General features: G+C 39.8%; 1 protein-coding gene across 1 annotated transcript in view; it reads left to right on the forward strand.

Moving 5' to 3' along the window:
- Positions 1–21,133, forward strand: part of Spidr (scaffold protein involved in DNA repair) — a 213,039-nt gene that overhangs the window by 116,203 nt on the left and 75,703 nt on the right. Inside the window, exons 9-10 of the mRNA XM_005370370.3 lie at positions 6,856–7,042; positions 9,932–10,182. Coding sequence (XP_005370427.1) covers positions 6,856–7,042; positions 9,932–10,182 — 438 coding nt within the window. The remainder of the gene's footprint in view (positions 1–6,855; positions 7,043–9,931; positions 10,183–21,133) is intronic.

Here is a 21,133-nt window from a genome sequence, read left to right on the forward strand (position 1 = left end):
CTTCCCTTCCCTTCCCTTCCCTTCCCTTCCCTTCCCTTCCCTTCCTTTCCTTACATGTATGTATGCATTTATTTATTTGTTTGTTTTGATTCATTTATTTAGTTATGCATTTATTTGGTTTTTCAGGTCAGGGTTTCTCTGTGTAACCTTCCTAGCTGTCCTGGAACTATCTCTTGTTCTCTCTCTCTCTCTCTCTCTCTCTCTCTCTCTCTCTCTCTCTTTCTCTCTCTCTGAACCTCTACAGTGAAAACTGTAAAACACTGAAGAAAGAAATTGAAGAAAACATTAACATTCGAGGATGAAGTGGCTTTCTGTTCTCATGATTTTGGGAATCAGCATCCTAAAGAACAGTGGTGAAGAGCTCTTCCTGCTCTTCCAGAGGACCTACCTGAGTTTGGTTCCTGCATTCATGTGAGGCAGCTCACAACCACCTGTAACTCCAGTTACAGGGGATTTGATGCCCTCATCTGGCCTCTGAAGACACTACACACATTTGCATACACTTACACAGACACACACAGGCACACATTTCTAAATAAAAATAATAAAAGACAAAAACCTTTAAAAACAAAGTCGCTCCATCTTAAATAGACAAGCCTTGCTTGGCTGCCTAGATTTGTTGGGCAGTTGCTGCAGGAGATTCTTTCTGTGTAGTGGTTTTCCCCTTACTGCTGTTTGCAAGGGGTTTGGCCATGGGACCAAGAACATCTACAAACCTAAATTTCCCGTGAATACATACGTGGTTCTCAAACATGGGCATACCGATGGGAGTTTGTAGCTCAAGAACAGCTACTTTTAGTGTGCAGACTAGACTATTGATATATGACAGCTGTAACTGACTACACTGCAGTATACCTGGTTGTATGCAGTGGTTTAATTTCAGTTATGGATAGCAAGTAGGCTTTACCTTTATTTGTAGATTTGAACTTTATTTTCAATTATTTTTGTCTTTTTTTAGATTTAAATATAATTGCAGCATTTTCCCCTTTTCTTCCCTTCAACCCCTCCTTTGTGCGACCTTTTTCAAATTTATGACCTCTTTTTCTTTAGTTGTTACATAATGTATACATATTCCTAAATATATAAATACAGCCTGGTCATGTGTATATACTGTTATTTGTATGTTTGTGATTTACAGGCTGTTATGTGAGGAATTTGTGAGTTTACAAATTGTTACAGCTTGTTACACTGTAAGTGACTTCAAATCTTACAATCAGTGATCAAAACCCAATACATTTATCTGAATGCATGAGCAGAATAAGGATTGCTAAAATGGACTGAAACTACCATTTACAGAATATCACATATTTCCTGCCTGTAATTTCTTAGAAGAAGAAAGGATCATTTAAACTAAAGTACCAAGTAAATCATGTCTGTCACAACTGTTATATCTCCAATAAATCAGAAGTATGATATTGTTTTATTTATCCTATGTTTATCATCATTTTACCATCTAAATGTAATTTTAATCATTTGATTGCTTAAGAATGAAAACAGTGCACTAATGATGTTTTTAAGAGAAAAATGCCTCTGACACCCTCTTCAGGCCTCCAAGGGCACACTTTCAGGATACACATGTGCACATCTGCAAACCACTCATGTGCATAACATTAAAATAAGTAAGTCTTGTTTTAAAGAACACAAGTAAAAACAAATGCCCGGTGAGTCTCCACTGGAGAAAGTCAATTCTCCTTTTGCCAGTGGTTATCAATTACAGCTAGCATCTCAGTTAGGGGTGAGGCCCCATGTTTACTTCCTCCCCTTGGTGCTGGACCCTCATCTTACTTGAACCTATACAGGCACTGTGCATGCTTCCACAATTTCTGTGAGGTCATACATGTGTCGATCCTGTTGTGTCTGGAGGGCTGCGTTCCTGCTGCCCAGTTCCTGGCCGCCTGGCTAGCTTATGCCCCGAAATAACAACACACAAACTGTATTCATATAAACACTGCTTGGCCCATTATATCTAGCCTCTTCTTGGCTAACTCTCATATCTTGCTTAACCCATATTTAGTAATCTGTGTAGCACCAGTCTTACTGGGAGAGATTCAGCATGTCTGACCTGGCGGCTTGCTCCATTGCATCTGCCTCAGAGAGGAGAGGCATGGTGTCTGCCCTGGAGAGGAGAGACATGGCGTCTGCCTAACTTCCTCTTCCTCCCAGCATTCTATTCTTTTTACTCCACCCACCTATCTAAATTCTGCCCTATCAGATGGGCCAAGGCAGTTTTCTTTATTAACCAATGAAATCCCACATCAGAGCTATCTATCACCTCTGGCCCTTTTAATCATTAACTTCTCTTGTGCATAGGTCTCTGAGCCCTGACAAAGCTTTTTTTTCCCCTACTTTATCCCTTTCTCCCACCCACCTTTCCAATTAGTCCTTCCACTCCAGTCTTTTCTGTGTCTCTCCCCAACAATATATTCTATTTTCCCTTCCTTGTGAAGTCCTCTCTCCCTGTTTAATTCCTCAATAGGTACCTAATCTCCGTGTTTATGCCTTTGTAGCATACATACCAAAAGCTTAAAAACTAACATCCACATGAAAGAGACTGCTTTACCTCATTCAGAATGATTTTTTCCTAGTTCCATTCATTTGCCTGTAAATTTCATTTTTAATAGCAGAATAATATTCCACTGTGTAAATGTACCACATCTCATTGCTGATCTGTTGATTGACAGCTAGGCTGTTTTAGTTTCCTTTAGTTATCAGAGCAGCAGTGAATGTGGATGAGCAAGTGTCTCTGGAATAAGATAGACAGTCTGTTGAGCATATGCCCAAGAGTTGATGTTCCTGGATTTTCAGGCAGATGGATTTTCCTCTTTCTGAGGAACAGCCACACTGATTTCCATAGTGGCCTTGGCAGTTGAATTTCCTATGAGCAATGAATAAGTGTTCTCCTTTCCCCAAAATCTTGCCAGTGCATGCTGTCATTTGTTTTATTTATCTTGGCCATTCTTATTGGAGTAATATGAATTCTCAAAGTAGTTTTAATTTCTGTTCCTCTGATGGCTAAGACTGTTGAATATTCGTCTTTTGAACACTGCTTGTTTAATTCTGTACCCCAATTTTAAATTCAGTTTATCTCTTGCTGTTCAAGTTCTTCTTATTTTCATTTTATATATTTTAGATACTAACCTTCTATTGGATGTCTAAGTGGTAAAGATATCTTCTATTTCATAGCCTACCAGTTTGTCTGAATGATGGTTTCCTTGCCATGCAGAAACTTTTCAGCTTCATGAGGTCCCATTATTGATTGTTGGTCTTAGTACCTGTGGCAATGGTGTCCTGTTCAGGAGGTCTTCTATGCCAGTGAGTTCAAGTGTATCCTCGACTCTATCTTCTGCTATCTTCAGAGTATCTATGCTTATGCTGAGGCCCTTGATCCATTTGGACTTGAGTTTGATGAATGTAGATCTGTCTTCATTCCTCTATGTTGATCCAATTTGATCAACACCATTTGCTAAAGATGTTGACTTTTTACCAGTGTGTATTTTTTGACTTCTTTGTCAAAAACCAGGAGGACTATGCCTGGGTCCTCAATTCAGTTTTCTTGATAAAGTGTCCCAAAGGTTTGGATATGTTGTTTTTATTTTTAAAAGGTGTTTTAATTTTCTTCTTGATTTTGGTCTTGACCCATTTACTTTCTGTTGTTGATATCCAACTTTAGTCTATGGTGGTTAGATGCAGGGAATTTCAAGTTTTAATTTTCTTATGTTTGTCTAGACTTGCTTTGTTTCCTAATATGTGGTCAGTTTTGGAGAAAGTTCCATGAGCTACTGAAAAGAAAGTTTTGGATTTGTTTGTTTGTTTGTTTGTTGGGGTGAAATGTTCTCTAGATATCTGTTAGATCCATTTGATTTATAATGTTATTTAACTTGAGCATTTCTCTGTTTTTGTGTCTGTGTTTTGGGGGAATTTTTATTGTTGTTTTTGTTTTGTTTTGTTTGTCTAGTGACTTGTCTATTGGCAGACAGGTGTATTGAAGTGACCCACTATCACTGTATGAGGGTCAATACGTGATTTTAGCTATATGAACTTGGATGCCCTTTGGTTGGTGTATCCATGCCTAGAATTGTCTTAAACACCGGAGATTTGCTCTTTTTGTAATCTGTTAGTGAGGCTTAGCACTAAGGTTTTTGTTTGAAATCCTAAATTTTTCATTTACAGTTTGGTTTTCTTTAGTGATTTTTTTTCTTTCATATCTTGAACTGTTTTCATTATTTTGCTCAACTGTTTCTTTGTGATCTCACAGTCTTCAGTAAAGGGTTTTTTCATATTCTCTCTAAGGTCTTTGAAGATATAATTGCTATTCTGAAGCCCTTGTCTTGGGCTTATCTGTAGTGCATTTCCTAAGGACAACCATGATAGGATTACTGGGTTCTAGTGTGGGGTGCTGACTTGACTGTTTATGTTTTTGGTTTTTTGCTGGGGTCTAGAAATCAGGGGTTATGGAGTTTAAAGTGTCAAGGGGTTAATATCTGGTCCAGTGTTTTGGGGATAGGTGTTCCGTGTTTTTGGTTTCTGTTACCCTCAGAATCCTAGGCGAGTGTTGTGGCTTGCAGGCTTGCTGGTAGGGAGTGCTTCCACTATCTACTCAAAAGTCACATCACAGTTTTTCATATAAAGGGAATGAGCTCAAGCAAATGGACTTAGATTTTTTTCACTTCTATGCCTTTTATATTTTAGTATGATTGCACAAATCAGTGTACATTAACTTATAAATTAATGAGATTCAGATCATCTATACATGCACACATTGCATTAATCATGTACCTCCAGCTGTGTGCAGAGATGGTTCACTCCTTTGTATTCTTTTCCAAATTATTCTAGTTCCTTTGTGTTTTTGTATAAATTTTTCCTTATTTTATATTTTTCCTTTCTTTCCCTTTCTTTCCTTCCCCCGACTCACTCTGTAGCCCAGGCTCCTCTGGAACTTGAGGACATGTTGCTCCAGCTTCTTGAGTCTCAGGATTGTAGTTAAACTACAGTACCTGTCTTAATTCATTTTATTTTGTTTTATTTTGCTTTAGTTGGGTTTTTGAGACAAGGTCTTCTCTATTTAACATGTGTTGGCCTGGAACTTATGATCTTCCTTTCTCAGCTTCCCAAGTAGTGTGGTTACAAGTATGTGCTTCCATAGCTTGCTTTCATATAGATTTTAGGGTAATCGTGTGTGTGTGTGTGTGTGTGTGTGTGTGTCTGTGTGTGTCTGTTTGCAAAAAAAATAAAAAACAAAAATCAAAAAACTTAAAATGTTGTCATTTCAATGGGAATTGTGTTAAATCTCTGTTTTAAGGTTCTTGTTTCTTAGTAGGGAGAATTGAGTTTTTTAGTCTGTAACACAGTATGTTCCTCTAGTTCCAAAGATTTCATCAGTGTTTTGTAGCTTTAGTGGCAAATTATAACATGTTAAATTGAAGCCTGCCTGCCTGCCTTCCTTCTTTCCTTCCTTCCTTCTTTTCTTCCTTCCCAGAATTTTTCTATATATAATTTGTGCTACCCTAAATTTTGTGCTTCCCTGTGTTTCAGCATAATGAGTGTTAGAATTTTAGACATGTATCACTGTGCTCAGCCTATTACTGTAGTTACAATTTTGGTGACCATGTGTTTATTGGAAAAATATATTTGTACTTCATTTTTATTTCTTCCATTCTAAAATCTTAACTGAACTCATTAGATTTAGGCGTTATCTTTAGGTTCTTTGGTAATTATTTATTTATTCATTTATTTCTGTAGTAGTGGTATGTGTGTGTTTTGCTGTTGTTATCCATGAGGTTGTATAGCAGAAATGGGGGCATAAAGATCATAAATTCAAGGTCATCCTCAACCATATGGAGTTTGAAGCCAGCTTACACAACACGATGCCTGTCTCAAAATGTGTATGTGGGGGAAGTCATATTTTCCTGCTTCTTTTCTGGTGTGTGTGCTTATTCTTTCCTTCCTGCACCATGCATTACTGACTGAACTTTCAGCATTGCATTTAATAAAAATGTAGAAAGAGAAAATTTCTTAATTACCTTCTTAGCATTAAGTTGAAAGAGTTTTCTTTTTTACATCAAAGAGATTTTTCATTACCAGTTGGTGTTATCTCTCTCCCCACCTATCATTGTTGTCTAATGAGAGGAACAAGGTAATGTATGTCAAATTCTTTCTTTCAAAACCTGAGCATTTAAGTTTTTCTTTTTAAGAGCACATCTTGATTTAAAGATTGCACTAAAGTATCACATTAGAGCACTGAGAAAAACCTCATAATTTGTTTGGTGACTTCTAGCTTGTTTGTCTCTCTCAATACAAATACAGTTGATGGTTGTGACTGGCTGGTAACAAGGGTCCATGTTCATTCACCATTTAATATTATATTATTTGAAAGATTAGATCTGCTTAAAACATCAAGATTTTATTTGCAAATAATAGCCAATTCATTGTTTGAGCGCTTCTTTGATACTCAGAGTCTTTGCTCATTCTCATCTGTGTCTCTTCCTGAGAGGACATGGATCTTCCTTAGAGGGCTCACGCCTAAGGGCTTACGTGACCTCCCATAACTAGCATGAGACTCGCACAGAAAAGTAAGGTCTATCCTAATTGTTAGGAACCCTTCTTCCTGATGGCTGCTATGGTCCTTGCAATTGATTGCTGGGGATGGCTCTCTTCCTAGACTGATGTGGTCTTATGTGTCTAGTATCACAAACAGCTGCCACTCCAGGCCCTGGCTTAAGTGGTCTTAGCCACTCATCGTTAGGAGTGCTGTAGTTTAGAGTACTGTCTTGATTTTTCCACAGTGTTCCTTGTTTCACAATATAAGGAGAATCCAAGTCGTAGAAAAACTGATAAATTTCTTTTTTTTTTTTTTAGGCAGAAACTTCTTATCCCAAATGGAAGCTGTCCTATTATTCTGAATACGTATTTTTGTCAGAAAGCTGTCGCAAGAGAAGCAGTACCTGAAGAATACTGTCAGGACGCCTCTCTTCCAAGAAGAGACATAACGTTGGCCCGGATGTTTAGAATTGAGGAGATAACATGTAGTTCATCCAGAAATCAGGTAAATTCTCATTGACTTTGAATTCTTACACTTGTAATATTGTTGATCTCTGTATTTGAAAGTAAGGATATTCATCTTCTGTTCCCAACTATATGTGCTAGTGTGTGCTAGTGTGTGTGTGTGTGTGTGTGTGTGTGTGTGTGTGTGTGTGTTATTACCATTATTGTAACAGAAGATATGAAAGCTGAAGGAGCATCTAGTCATGGTCTCATTATAATTTTCCATTACATGGCTTTAGTCTGTATTTCAGTTTATTACAACATGAAAGTTCTCAGTGCTGTGGGGTTATGATTAGCACATTCGGGGATTATAAAGTATTTTCTCTATTTTTATCTTAAAATTAAGAGTTTTAAGTCTTTATTATGTTCTCTGTTTTCCTGGTATCTGTGTCCATTGAGATAAAACTGTATAATTATGTTAGAAGCTATATGATAGAGATTGATTTAATGGAGTTTGGGATAAGGACTCTGAACTATTTCAAAATGGATTTGGAATTTCACAGTAATTCACTGGTAGTGGGTATGGTATATGTCCATGAAGACTCAGCTCTGTGAATCTGTTTTCAGTACACTGGAATCAAATTCTCTAATTTACCAGAATCACCACTGGATAAAATGTTGAGATTCAAAGAAAGAAGGAAGGGAAATCAGAAAGTGGGTAAAGCTTCACCCGCTTGAAACCATTGAAAAACACTGACTACCAAGAGAAGTATCTGGAAGGAGTAATCTGAGAAGGGCCTATGACCTCCACACACATGCCATATAGTACACACACACATGGGGGCAGGGGATATTAAATTAAATCATAAAATTTAAATTTGTCAAAGTATACTTTTAAACAGTTTATGCTATGTGAAACTCTTCAGATATGTTTTGTTAGATAACAGAAACCATGTAGCATACTGGTAAAGAATACAGACTTTGAGAGGGCTGGAGAGAAGGCTTAGCATTAAGAGTCTTCTTGCTGCCAGTCGGTGGTGGTACATAACTTTAATCATAGCAGATTAATTGGGAGGCAGAGCTAAGCAGGTCTCTGAGTTTGAGGTCAGTCTGGTCTACAGAGCTAGTTTTAGGACACAGAGTTACACAGAGAAAACTTGTCTCATAAAACAAAACAAAGGGGGGAGGAGAAAGAGAGACAGAGATAGACAGAAAGAGACAGACAGACAGACAGACAGACAGACAGAGACTGAGACTGTGCTGCTATTCCAGAGGACCCAAGCTCAGTGCCCGGCATCTACATAGGTAACTGACTGTAGCTGCAGGAGATCCAGTGCCCTCTCTAGTTCTCCAAAGATGCCTGAACTCATGTGTGCAGTTCCCACTGACACAGAGAAAATAACATAGTATCTTGGAAACATGTACTTTGTTTCATATCCTGCCACAGCAGCTTTATGCTAGGTCACTTTGAGCCTTTTTATCTATGCGAATAGCTCATTGTGAGAATAAATAGTAATATATAAAGAACTGAGTCTAAAAGATAACAAATACTTCAAAAGTATCATTGCCTTATGATCTTTGATATTATATAGTTGTGAGAATACATGAGTATTCAAATTGCTTAAATTAACAGATTACACATTCAAGTATCTAATAAAATGACTCATTTTAATTAAAATGTATTCATTCTTTCTGAATAAACCAAAAAGGAAAACTACCCCCATGAAGTAATTAATGATATGACAGTCTACTTGGTACTGTTAGTAGAAGATACTTTGCTGTGCTGTCCTTACCTACCTCCACTCTTTTTTTTTATTGTACACTTTGGTTTATTTAATTTTTTTGTAGTCATGTTAGTTAGGTTTTCTATTTATGTATTTATTTATTAAAGATTTCTGCCTCCTCCCCTCCACCGCCTCCCATATCCCCTCCCCCTCCTCCAATCAAGTCCCCCTCCCTCATCAGCCCGAAGAGTGGTCCGGGTTCCCTGCCTTGTGGGAAGTCCAAGGACCTCCCACCTCCTTCCAGGTCTATTAAGGTGAGCATCCAAACTGCCTAGGCTCCCACAAAGCCAGTACGTGCAGTAGGATCAAAACCCAGTGTCATTGATCTTGACTTCTCAGCAGTCCTCATTGTCCGCTATGTTCAGCGAGTCCAGTTTTATCCCATGCTTTTTCAGACCCAGGCCAGCTGGCCTTGGTGAGTTCCCGATAGATCATCGCCAATGTCTCAGTGTGTGGGTGCACCCCTCGCGGTCCTGAGTTCCTTGCTCATGCTCTCTCTCCTTCTGCTCCTGATTTGGACCTTGGGATTTCAGTCTGGTGTTCCAATTTGGGTCTCTGTCTCTGTCTGCTTTCATCGCCCGATGAAAGTTAATATCCAGGAGGATGACTATATGTCTTTCTTTGGGTTCACCTTCTTATATAGCTTCTCTAGGATCACGAATTATAGGCTCAATGACCTTTATTTATGGCTAGAAACCAAATATGAGTGAGTACATCCCATGTTCCTCTTTTTGGGTCTGGCTTACCTCACTCAGGATAGTGTTTTCTATTTCCGTCCATTTGCATGCAAAATTCAAGAAGTCGTTTTTTACTGCTGAGTAGTACTCTAATATGTATATATTCCATACTTTCTTCATCCATTCTTCCATTGAAGGGCATCTAGGTTGTTTCCAGGTTCTGGCTATTACAAACAATGCTGCTATGAACATAGTTGAGCATATACTTTTGTTGTATGATAGGGTATCTCTTGGGTATATTCCCAAAAATGGTATTGCTGGGTCCAGGCCTACCTCTACTCTTCAGCAGGCTAGATGCCAGGGCTACTTGTTTGTATGTTTCTTTATGCACTGCTGGTGCCTTGACAGTTACCTCATGATGTCACTATATTTGGACAGCATAACATTGTAAGCCAAACTGAAACTGCTGCTTTTGTATATCTTGGACAGATTGCATGTAGTGACCTGGCCACCACTGGCACAGGCTGGACCCACGGGCCTGACAAGACAGAACAACATCTTGCAGTTGGTGCTCCCCTGAGGGATTCTCTTCTGGACATTGTGGAAAGCCAAAGAGCTGACCCATGGTCTGGAGTCGGGGTCCAAGTAGTAGTGCAGAGAGTTTACTCCCTTCGCAGCAGAGACGGTGCCAGGAGCCAGCAACGGCACACAGAGGGGCATGCAGATTCACCTGGAACGTGGTGAGTAGCAAACATAGACAGAGGAGAAAGGAGACTCTGCTCAGAAGAATTCTGGGTATAATTCATTGTGTACAGAGACTGTTTTGTATATGGGGTTTCTTTTGCATGAAAATTTGGTACATGTGTGAATTGCTCAGGGTTCTCTAGAGGAATGGAACTGACAGAATGAATATGGGACTTATTAGAGCAGCTTACACCCTGTAGTCTAGTATTCAAACAATAACTGTTCACCAATGGAAAGGCCAGTCTCTTCTGGTCTTCAGCATATGCTGGAATCCTGAAGAAGTCGGATCTAATGTCACTGAAGGAATGAACTTGCCAGGGAGAGTGAGGACAAGCAGGGAAAGAACAAAACTCCCTTCTTCCATGCCCTTTATATAGGATGCCAAGGTGGCCCAGATTAAAAATGGGTCTTTGATGTCAAATGATCTTTTTTCATTTCTGGGAAGTATCTTTAGTTATATCTCTCTGAAAACACCCCTGTAGACATACTCAGAATCACGTGCTTTATGTACTCCAAATCCACTCATGTTGACAATGAAGATAAGCCACTGCAAATTTAATGACCATATATGACAGTGTGCATGTGGTTGTAATTCATGGTAATTTTTTTAACTTTATTCTTTGTTGATTTCACATCATGGATTCCGATCCCACTTATCTCCCTGTCCGCTTGCATCCATCCTCTGCCCTTGCAACCTCCCCCCAAATCAAAACAAAATTTAAAAGAAAAACTAAATCAACAAACAACAAACAAAAGTAGGCAAAGCTGTAGTGTGGCCTATTGAGTCACACAGTTTACTCTTTTGTCCATTCATCTTTACTTGCAAGTGTTTGTTGCCTTTGGGGTCTCTGGTTTCTGCTGTGCCACCAATAAAGGGCTCTCACCGGGGACCTATGTCATGGAGATCCTGCTGTTTTGTATCTGTAGGTTCGTTTCCTTCTCATGTTCCAACAGTTTATAGATTTGGTGGATGTTGGGATGGGCCGACTCATAGTCCTGGTTCTGGACCTGGGTGGTAGCTGGGTTCATCAGTCTACCAGCGTTCTCTCATGGTCACTCCCCAGACAAGCTCTTCAGCAGTGCCTAGCTCACCCAACGCAGCCTGCAGCAAGGGTTGGGACCATTTCTCGAGCTGTCAGGTCCTCAGATCTGGTTCACCCACTCTCACATATATAGAAAAAAAATTTAGACCAGTTCTAGAAAAAAACATCCCTCGAAGGTATACCCAACTGCTTGGGGTTTAGTTAATTCCAGATAAAGTCAAGTTGGCAACAAGAATAGCCATCCCAATATAGTATATACAACAAAGGATTTTGTCTCATTTATGTGAGACGTCTTACTAAAAATGTCCATGGACTGATGACTAGATTAAAAACCATAGTGTTTCTGTTGGGCTACTGTCAGGCCCTGCCCTACCTGAAATTGTTACATTTACTTTCGGTGGCTCATGTTGTAGAAAACAGTACAGAGTTAAGATATATTCACAGAGTGCTGGAAAGACAATGGCATGTGGCTACTGTACCTAAGATTGCGTATCAATTCTTTAAAAACTGAGTATAGTATGGCAATTCGACATTCTGTGGCTCTGAGAGACTGCTGTTTGAAACAGTGCGTGATGCTAATGGGATGTCCTGCGGCGATGTGAGTACCGTGTGCCTTCACTGTCCAAGGCAGTGATTCTTGTGGACTAGAAATGTGGCTAGTGTAACAAAGAAGCTAGAATTTAAATGTTTACCCCAGTACTCATTTATGTGTGTGAATGTGTTTCTCTGTGTGGGTGTGTGCATTCCACTGCATGTGTACGGGAGTCAGTGCTCTCTTACCATCACGATGGGCCTGGGATTGAACTCAGACTTTGCCCGCTAAGCTGTCTCAGCAGCCCAGTCACTGTTTTAAGAGGTCTCCTGTGGGTGAGGGCTGCTGTGTGAGGGCTTTTACAGCACAGGCCTCACCCACGATCCAAAGTACTGTGCTCGGAGGGGCATGGGAGGCATGTCTTCAGATTTATCTTCCTGCTTTATCTGGGATTTTTTGTTTAGGTTTTTTTTTTCAAATGACTACAGAAAACTCATTAACTGAGGAGTTTATGGTAGAACATCGGACACGATTTTTAGATGTTATTTTCCTGGTGCTTTTGAGTGGCCCTCCAAGCAACAGATTATAAATTAAAAGTATTCATGCTGTTTGTTATCAGTGAGAACTGAACAGTTTCTTGTGGTGGTGCCGTCTCACTGCAGTGGGAATGCATAGAGAGAGCTTCATGTTGCCTCTAATTGATGCTCAAGGGAATGTATTCTATCTGAAAATATCCTAAATGTTTAAAAATCCTGTTGAAGTCTAGAGTGGAAAACAATTCATTTGATTTATAGATTCTTTGCTCTTCACTCTGAGAATTTTAAATAAAATTATCAAAGACAGTTCGAGATTAGATACAAATTTTGTTTGTATTTTAGTTTTGCTTTAAAGAAAGGCATACAAATAAGGTGGTGACTAGGACCATCCTGCTGAAGCTTCTCCTGCCAGATACTGAGCACACTCCTAGCACAAAGAGACCGAGCTCTGAGTCACCGTGACACTGGTGTAATCACAGTGCGTCTCGAAAGCCGTCCTCTGTGGCCTTCACTGGTGCCTGTTGTTGAATGAAGAGCCAAAAAGGCAAAGCTCTGAAAGTCTAACTGATGCTGATGCTCATATTTTGTGTCATCTGTACTTTAGAATCTTGTCATGGCATGAGAAATGAGAATATATTTGTGGAGGGTTGTTGGAAGACCAAGTGTAAACCTCAAAACTGGAAAAATGACGTTCAGTTACTGACTTGTGGTGAATATGCTATCAGTGTAGTCCATGTATGATTATAGACAATGAGACTAACTAGCATTTGTTCCTTTGCATTCATGAGGTTCTTACTACACACTGGAGGTTCTGCACACAGCACAGAATGAAAAATGGATTGGAATAAAGTCCCCAATGGCAGGGTGGAACAAACTGTATCTAGATTAATGCTGTCCTAGAGCAGCAAGAGACTGACCTCATCCTGTGATACTTGGTTAAACTGTGGAGGAAAATGGATTTTTGAGTACTTAGTCTTGGATTTGAGGATACTGCTACTGGTGCCTTGAGTTCTTGAAGTTCTGATCATTAGTATTTTCTAGATTTGTTTGTTGTGATCATAAGACTATGTGGTGTATGAATCTTACAAATATAGAAAGGGAATTATAATTTGCTAATTATTAGTATACTAATTCTCTGTATATATTGCATGTAAGTATGTGCTTCTACTTTCATATAATTATATATTAAAAATATACTTGCATTAGAGACATATTTAACCATATGATTTCCTTTAGTAGTGGTAGAAGTAGTTGTTGTAGTATGATTTCTTTTAGTAGTTGTAGTTATAGTCAGAGCTGCTTGTTCATTCCTAACTGCCCAGACCTGAAATAATTACACAAAAACTATATCATTTAAAACACTGTTTGACCAATATCTTAAGTGTATTGTTAGCTAGCCTTATATCTTAAACTAACCCATTTCCATTTTTTTATATTTTACCACAAGGCTTATGGTTTACCAGTAAAGTTCCCAGGTGGCTACATGACATCTCACTGACTCTGCCTACTTTCTCCTCTATCTCTGCTTGGAATGCCCACCTTATTGTACTCTGCTAAGCCACTGGCCAAAACAGCTTTATTCATTAACCAATAAAAGCAACACATATACGAAAAGACTTCCCACACCAAGTAGTATTAGGTGTGTGTGTGTGTGTGTGTGTGTGTGTGTGTGTGTGTGTGTGTGTGTATAACAGGATCCCCTGTAGCCCAGGCTGTTGTTGAACTCACTGTATAACCAAGGATGACCTTGAAGTCAACAATTTTTCTACCTCAACCTTTCAAGTGCTGAGATTATAGGCAATTACCAACACAGTATGGCTTTCTATATACACACACACATACACACACGCCAGTGAAAAATAGATGGTTCAGTCAGTGGTTAAGGCATTTGTTGCTCTTGTGGAGGACCAGTGTTCCATTGCCAGTACCCGCGTGTTGGCTAACCACGAACTGTAACTCTAGTTCCTTAAGCTGTGTCTCCCTCTTCTGGTCCTGAAGCACGGGGTTCACAGACACCATACGGTGAAAACATCGGAACATTAAAATGAAAGAAAACTCTTCCACACAGATGTTTGTGTGGCAGCATTATTCACAGTAGTCAAAACTAGAAACCACCTATACAGCCCCTACTAAAAACTTTTCTGTAGGCCATTTTATTTCTCATAGACAGATTTCCAAGTAGATTTGGTGAGTTGTACGGTATTATTTTAATAATATTATCAATTATTTATTAATTTAATTATAATTTTTATAATTTAGCTAAATAATTTTATATTTCTACCAACAATGGTGTACAACCATTTTTATTTTTCACCTGCTGTGGGGTGCACACCTGTAATCCAAGCACTAGTTACATGAAGGCCAGGGAATTTGAAGGCAGCCTGAACTATACAGGGAGAATTTATCTCCAAAGGAAAGTTGGGAGGGAGGACTGGAAAGAATGCTCAACAGTTCAGAGCACTAACTGCTTTCTCAGCTCACTTCTGTCTGTAACTCCAGCGCTTCTAACAGCCTCACGCAGACATCCAAAGGAAGAGGGTGGGGTATTGCATATCTCCATATACTCACTAAAACATTCTACTCCCTCTATCCTTCCTTCCTCTCTTACCTTTTTTCTTTTCTTTTTTAAAATAAAAACTGTCTTAATAGGTATAAAATGGTATTTCATTGTAGCTTTGATCAGATTTTGTAAATGATGTTGTTCTTTATATGCATTTGCTGCCAATTTGTATCTTTCTTTGATGACTGTCACTCTACCGAGTTTTTTACTTATTTTAAATTATATTGTCTTTTTAAAAATTGTTTGAGAATTGAATACACTGTATTTTGTTCCCCTCCTTTAATCTCCAATTCCGTACCTGCGTGGCCTACTTTGTTTTCCGTTGCTATGATAAACACCATGAGCAAAAGCAAACTGAGGACGAAAGGGTTTATTTCAGCTTAATTACTTAGAGTCTATCAGGAAGGGAAGTCAAGCAGGGCTGGAACTGAAGCAGAGACCTTTGAGGACTGCTGCTTACTGACTTGCTCCTCATGGCTTACTCAGCCTACGTTCTTCTACCACTCAAACCTACCTGCCCAGGATGCTGCCACCTGCACAGTTGGCTAGGATCTCCTACATCACTCCTTCATCAAGAAAATGCTCTACAAGCCTTCCTATAGGCCAATTTGATGGAGGCATTATCTTAACTAAGGTTCTTTATTCCCAGATGACCCTGGCTTTACAAAAACAAAAACAAAACAACAACAAAAAAAACTATTACACTGTTTTAACTTTTTGTTCTCAATTTTAAAAAACAGACCTATCTGGTCCAATTAGTGTTGCCTGTATACTCTTGTATACTCTGTATACTCCACCTACCAGGGGCAACACTCTTAGAAAAAAGGAACTCTAGCTCCTCAGCTGTTGGTGGAATTTACTGAGCTTCTTTCCTCTCTGTATTGGGATTCTGTCTGGCCTGAGCTTGCGTATGTCTTGTGCATGCTGTCCCAACTGCTGTGAGTTCATATGTGTGATTCCCCTGTTGTCTGGAAAACACTGTTTCATGGTGCTCATTTGTTTACCTGTCTAGAGGTTATGGAACCGGGGGATGGAATAAATGAAGTGGACTAAAGTCTCATGCACGTCAGACTTTATTCAGAGCACCAGACAGTTTATACCCTGAGTAAAGTGTGCAGTCACAAGTACAAGCCACACAAGTGGTTTTCCGTGGGCGTATAAACAAATACCAAGAGTCAGTTGTAATGAATAACCTGAAGTAGTTAGCTCATATCTGCTACACCTGGGAAGAGAACAAAACATTCCAAGAACAATTCTGTGATTTTGAAAATCTGAGGTCATAAGACTTTTGTCTTGTTTTCTTGGAATTTTCTCACAAACACTCAGATACCTGTCACATGACTCCATTCTTGGACTGTGTTCCAGAAATCATTCCCTGCCTTTGGCTCTTATAGGCTGCACTCTCTTCGCCAGTTATCCTTGAGCCCTGTAGGGAAGGAATATGTTAAAGATTTTCTACTGAAGACTGACACTCTGAAGGCTCTTATTTTCTATTCTTTAGCCAGCTGTTGGTACCTGTGTTAATCCCCATCTTCTATAAAAAGAAGCTTCTCTAATGAAGGTTGACTGAGGCACTGTCTGTGGATGCAGTAATTGTAGATTGTCCCCTTGGGCCTATGAACCTCTTGCCAAAGGTTCTTAGCAACGCTTTAAGTGTCTACCACTTAAATGTGGGATTCAATTTGGTGAGCCAGGCCTCAATCTAATCAGAAAGTATTTCTTTACGCCCTTGACATTTGTACCACTTTTGCATTAGTGGGCATTATTTTGCCAGGCTATTGTTGTAGTTTGCAGGCTTCTTAGCTGGACAAGATTGATTACTGTTCTATTCCAGAAGTGCGCATAGCACCTTCCAAAACTATGACAGCTAGCCAGTAGGAATGAAGCTTCCAGACCAGTACTAGCTTCATTTCTCCTATAACTCAAGTAAGTGACGTATTCAGCAGCAGGGTCTCTTCTTACCTTTGAGCTCTAGGCCATAGCCAAGGACAATGGCAAATAGTCTGTGATACTTCCTTTCTGGCACTAAGTTTTTTGTTAGCTGTGTCTTATAGAGATATTGTTATCCTTTTTATAGATGTCTATCTTTAAAACTTAGATTTGCTTATAGATGGGTTTTGTTTCTTAATTTATTCAGCTAATCTGTGTCCCTTTTTTAGTGTGAAATACTTCAATAATTCTAGATGATCTCCCTCCAGTACTTTGCAGTATATAATACATTTTTTTATTTTTATTTTTTATTGCTTTATAAATAATACCATTCAAAATTTCCACCTCCTCCCCTCCTCCCATTTCCCTCCCGTTCCCCCACTCACCCTCTCCCCTACCCCTCCAATCCTAAGAGAGGGCAGGGTACCCTGCCCTGTGGGAAGTCCAAGGCCCTCCCAGCTCCATCCAGGCCTAGGAAGGTTTGCATCTAAACAGACTAGGATCCCAGAAAGCCAGTACATGCAGTAGAATCAAATCCCAGTGCCATTATCATTGGCTTCTCAGTCAGCCCCCATTGTCAGGCACATTCAGAGTCTGGTTGGATCACATGCTCTTTCAGTCCCAGTCCAGCTGGCCTCGGTGAGCTCCCATTAGATCAGTCACACTGTCTCAGTGGATGGACCAACCCCTTGAGGTCCTGACTTCCTTGCTCATCTTCTCCCTCCTTCTGCTCTTCATGGGGGTGAGGGGAAGGGCAGGATTGGGGAGAGCTTGGGGGAGTGGGATGGTTGAGATGGAGGAAGGGCGGATATGGGAGCAGGGAAGAAGATATCTTAATTAAGGGAGTCATTTTAGGGTTGGCAAGAGACTTGGCTCTAGAGGGGTTCCCAGGTGTCCATGGGGATGTTCCCAGCTAGGTCCTTGGGCAGTAGAGGAGAGGGTGCCTGAACTGGCCTTGTCCCATAGCCACACTGATGAATATCTTGCATATCACCATAGAACCTTCGTCTGGCAATGGATGGAGATAGAGACAGAGACTGACATTGGAGCACCGGACTGAGCTCCCAAGGTCCAGTTGAAGAGTAGTCTGTGTCTTTTAATTGAAGAGTTGAGGCCATTAATATTTAGAGTGTTGAAAGTATATGTGTATTGCAGTCATCTTAATACTTTATGCTGGTTTAGTTGTTGTTTGTTTTTCATTAAATTATGGCTTCATTTATTTTCTTTCTACAGTCTTTTGGCTGTGCTTATTCCTCTCTTGAATTTGGGGTATTGTTTTCTGTATTCTTAGCATTTTTCTGTTGGTTATGACTTTTTTTAGGTTGTTGGGATTATGCTCTCTCTCTCTCTCTCTCTTTCACACACATACACACACATACATACACACACACACACATCTATGACAAATAGTTTTGCTGGGTACAGTAATCCAGTTTGGCAGTCACGGTCCTCTAGAACTTGAAGTACGTTGTTATGGACTCCTCAGACTTTCAGCATTTTAGTTGAGAAATCAGATATTATTCTAATGAGTCTTCTTTTGTATATAACTTGTGTTTTTTCTCTTGCAGCTTTCAGTATTTTTTTTCTTTTGGATACTGTGATATTTTGTAGGGTGTTTCTTTCCTGGTCGTGTCGGGTATTTGTGTGCTGCTTACAAGTGTATGAGTGTTTTCTTAGTTGGGGGAAGTTTTCATCTATAATCTTGTTGAAGATCTGGTTCATGCCATTGACCTGAGATTTCTCTTTTATGCTTATAATTCCAATATTTGGTCTTTTGATGGTCTCACATTTCTTTTATTTTATTTTGTCTAGGTCCTCTACTATATCTGTGAGTCATGATAGTCTATCTTCTGTTTGAGTCATTATATTTGTAAGGCTTTACCCTGAGTATTCTCTTTGGGGTATCGAGTTTTTCAATTTCATCTTTATTTCAGCTTTTTGTTCCCTTTGGTGTTTATATTTCTTTATTAAATTCAGTTTTTCAAATCCTTAGTTTTCTTCATTATTTCATTCAGTTGGATATTTGTAATTTCTTGGACATCACTCAAACATTTATTGCTTTGCTCTTGGTGAAGTGTTTGTGTCTTCCTTAAATTCACAGAATTCTTTGGTAGTTTATGCTTGTTCTTTGAAAGCTTGTGCCCTGAGGTCCATCTAGGTAGCTCTCATTAGAAACCTCATGGTTTGGGTGGGGAAAGGCTGTCTGGTCCACTAATGTTGTTTTTGTTTCTTTGTCTGATATGATAACCTGCCTCCGTTAGATCGGGCTAAAACAGGAGATGGTTAACCTGAGCTAGGCCAAGGAAAGCTGCTTTAATGGAAACATAGCTCCCAAAGCACAGGTCTGGAGCTTGATCGAACAAAGAGGAATCACAAAATGAAGAGAGTTCATGGCCACAGGTCTAAAATTTGGCCTGCATATTTGTAGATGGCAGCAAGTTGGGAGAAGGAACAAAAAGAAAGAAGTGACTTAACCCAGAAAGGTAGTTTACAGAGTTGTAAGGGTTAAATCCTCATTTGTTTGCTTGATGATAGCAATTCTGACTACAGATAGACGGAATTGTAAAACAAATTTTAACTTGCAGTTTTTTTAGTGACTAATGATACTGAACACTTTCTAAGTTATTGGCTATGTATTTCTTTTCTTTTTTTTTTTTGCATGTGAGGGGCTCTCTGTTATTTCCTTAGCTCTATTGCCTCCCCACTCCGTACAGCTTTTTCCAATATTCATGCTTCTTGGAATCTGTTCTTTTATGTAATGTAAATACACTTGATTTGCTTTCACTGATTTAAGAGGGTAAGAAGCTCAGAGTCCGGGACTGTGTGAACCGAAAAGGAGGCACGCTCGCATTCACTGTGCTGCTCTTGGGGGTGTGAGGCGTGCACAAGGAGCCTATGGAGGAGACTGGCTAGTCACTGTTAGACCAGCCTATAACTGTAGATTCGTGGGCCAAGGTCCGACACAAAGGGCATTTGGTGTCGGTAGGAATACAATATGAGATGTCGGTGTTGAGTCTGAAATCCTCACCTTGCCTTAGGTTTCCCAGAGGATAAGGTCTGAATGCTGGACAATGAGAATATGCAGGAAGGAGAGCACTGAGAAAAAGGGAGGGAGGAAGAAAAGAACAAACGAACCCATGCTGGTGATTGAGCAGAGAATTGATGGCCGCTGTTTACTGAAAAGCAGCCTGTATCTTTTTAGAAAGATAGAGAGGTGTTATACACACACGTATCTATTTTAACGGAATGCAAGGTGGGAAGTTCCAGCAGAGCGTGCAGCAGGGATTTAAGGACAAGATAGATTTCTACTGTAGCGAACTTAGCCATTGTGTTTGTTTGTTTGTTTGTTTATATTCTTGCTTGCTGATTTAAACAGGGTGTCACATTGCTCTTCCTATGCAGTCAAGGCTAATTTTGAACTCCTGATCCTCCTGATCCTGAGCAGAGACTGCATAGGCAGGTTCCGCCACACCCAGCTTGGTTTATTTTAAAAGACAGAATTGGACGGTTTTTGCTGTGTTCATAAAGTTGTGTGACTGCCACTGTCTACTCCCCGAACAATTTCATCACCCTCAGGGAGACTTGGACCTATTGATAATTGTTTTGAATTCCCCTCCTGCTCCCTGGTCAAGGACAAGTGTACTTCCCAACTACTATGGACACTTTCCGTAAATTACGGATTTGGAGCTTCATTGCTTTTTAGGGTCTGTTTTATGGCGTGTTTTCTCACTTGATTGGTTTGTCTTCCCATGCTGGCACTGAGCATCTTAGTAAGGAAAAGGCTGTACCTTTGATTCAGGTTTCTCCATTCTGTTTGGTATACAGTCTGGGTAAATGGTAGGGCCTCTTTTATTTGACAAATCTACAATGAATATCCAGTGTGGTCATGTTTTAGTTCTGAAATTTCAAGTGTCCTTGTAAAATAAAACTAGAAAGAAGATTGTGATTGTATTGCAGAGGGTTAGAATTTATCTTACAAAGTACTGACTACAGTGGATATGCTGAAGCAGTGTTTGTGGGTAGGATGGGAAACATGAGAATCTGAGTATGAGGAGGAGGTACACATCCTGCTATTTGGGCACCATGATGAGTGAAGTGTGATAGTCACTTTTAATTGTCAATCTTGACACCGTGTAGAGCCACCTTAGAAAAGTCTGGTGGAGGACTTGTCTATACCTGTCAGCAGCACTGTGCTGTGGGTTTGAGTCCTGGACTGTGGGAGCTGAAGAGGAGGCTTGTGTGCACTCACTGCTCCGCTCTTGACTGCGGTGTGACGCCTGCATTCACTCTGCTGTGCTCTTGACTGTGGGTGTGACACATGCATTCACTCTGCTGTGCTCTTGACTG

Source organism: Microtus ochrogaster, unplaced genomic scaffold (genome assembly GCF_000317375.1).
Source record: "Microtus ochrogaster isolate Prairie Vole_2 unplaced genomic scaffold, MicOch1.0 UNK77, whole genome shotgun sequence".
Taxonomy (NCBI): Eukaryota; Metazoa; Chordata; class Mammalia; order Rodentia; family Cricetidae; genus Microtus; species Microtus ochrogaster.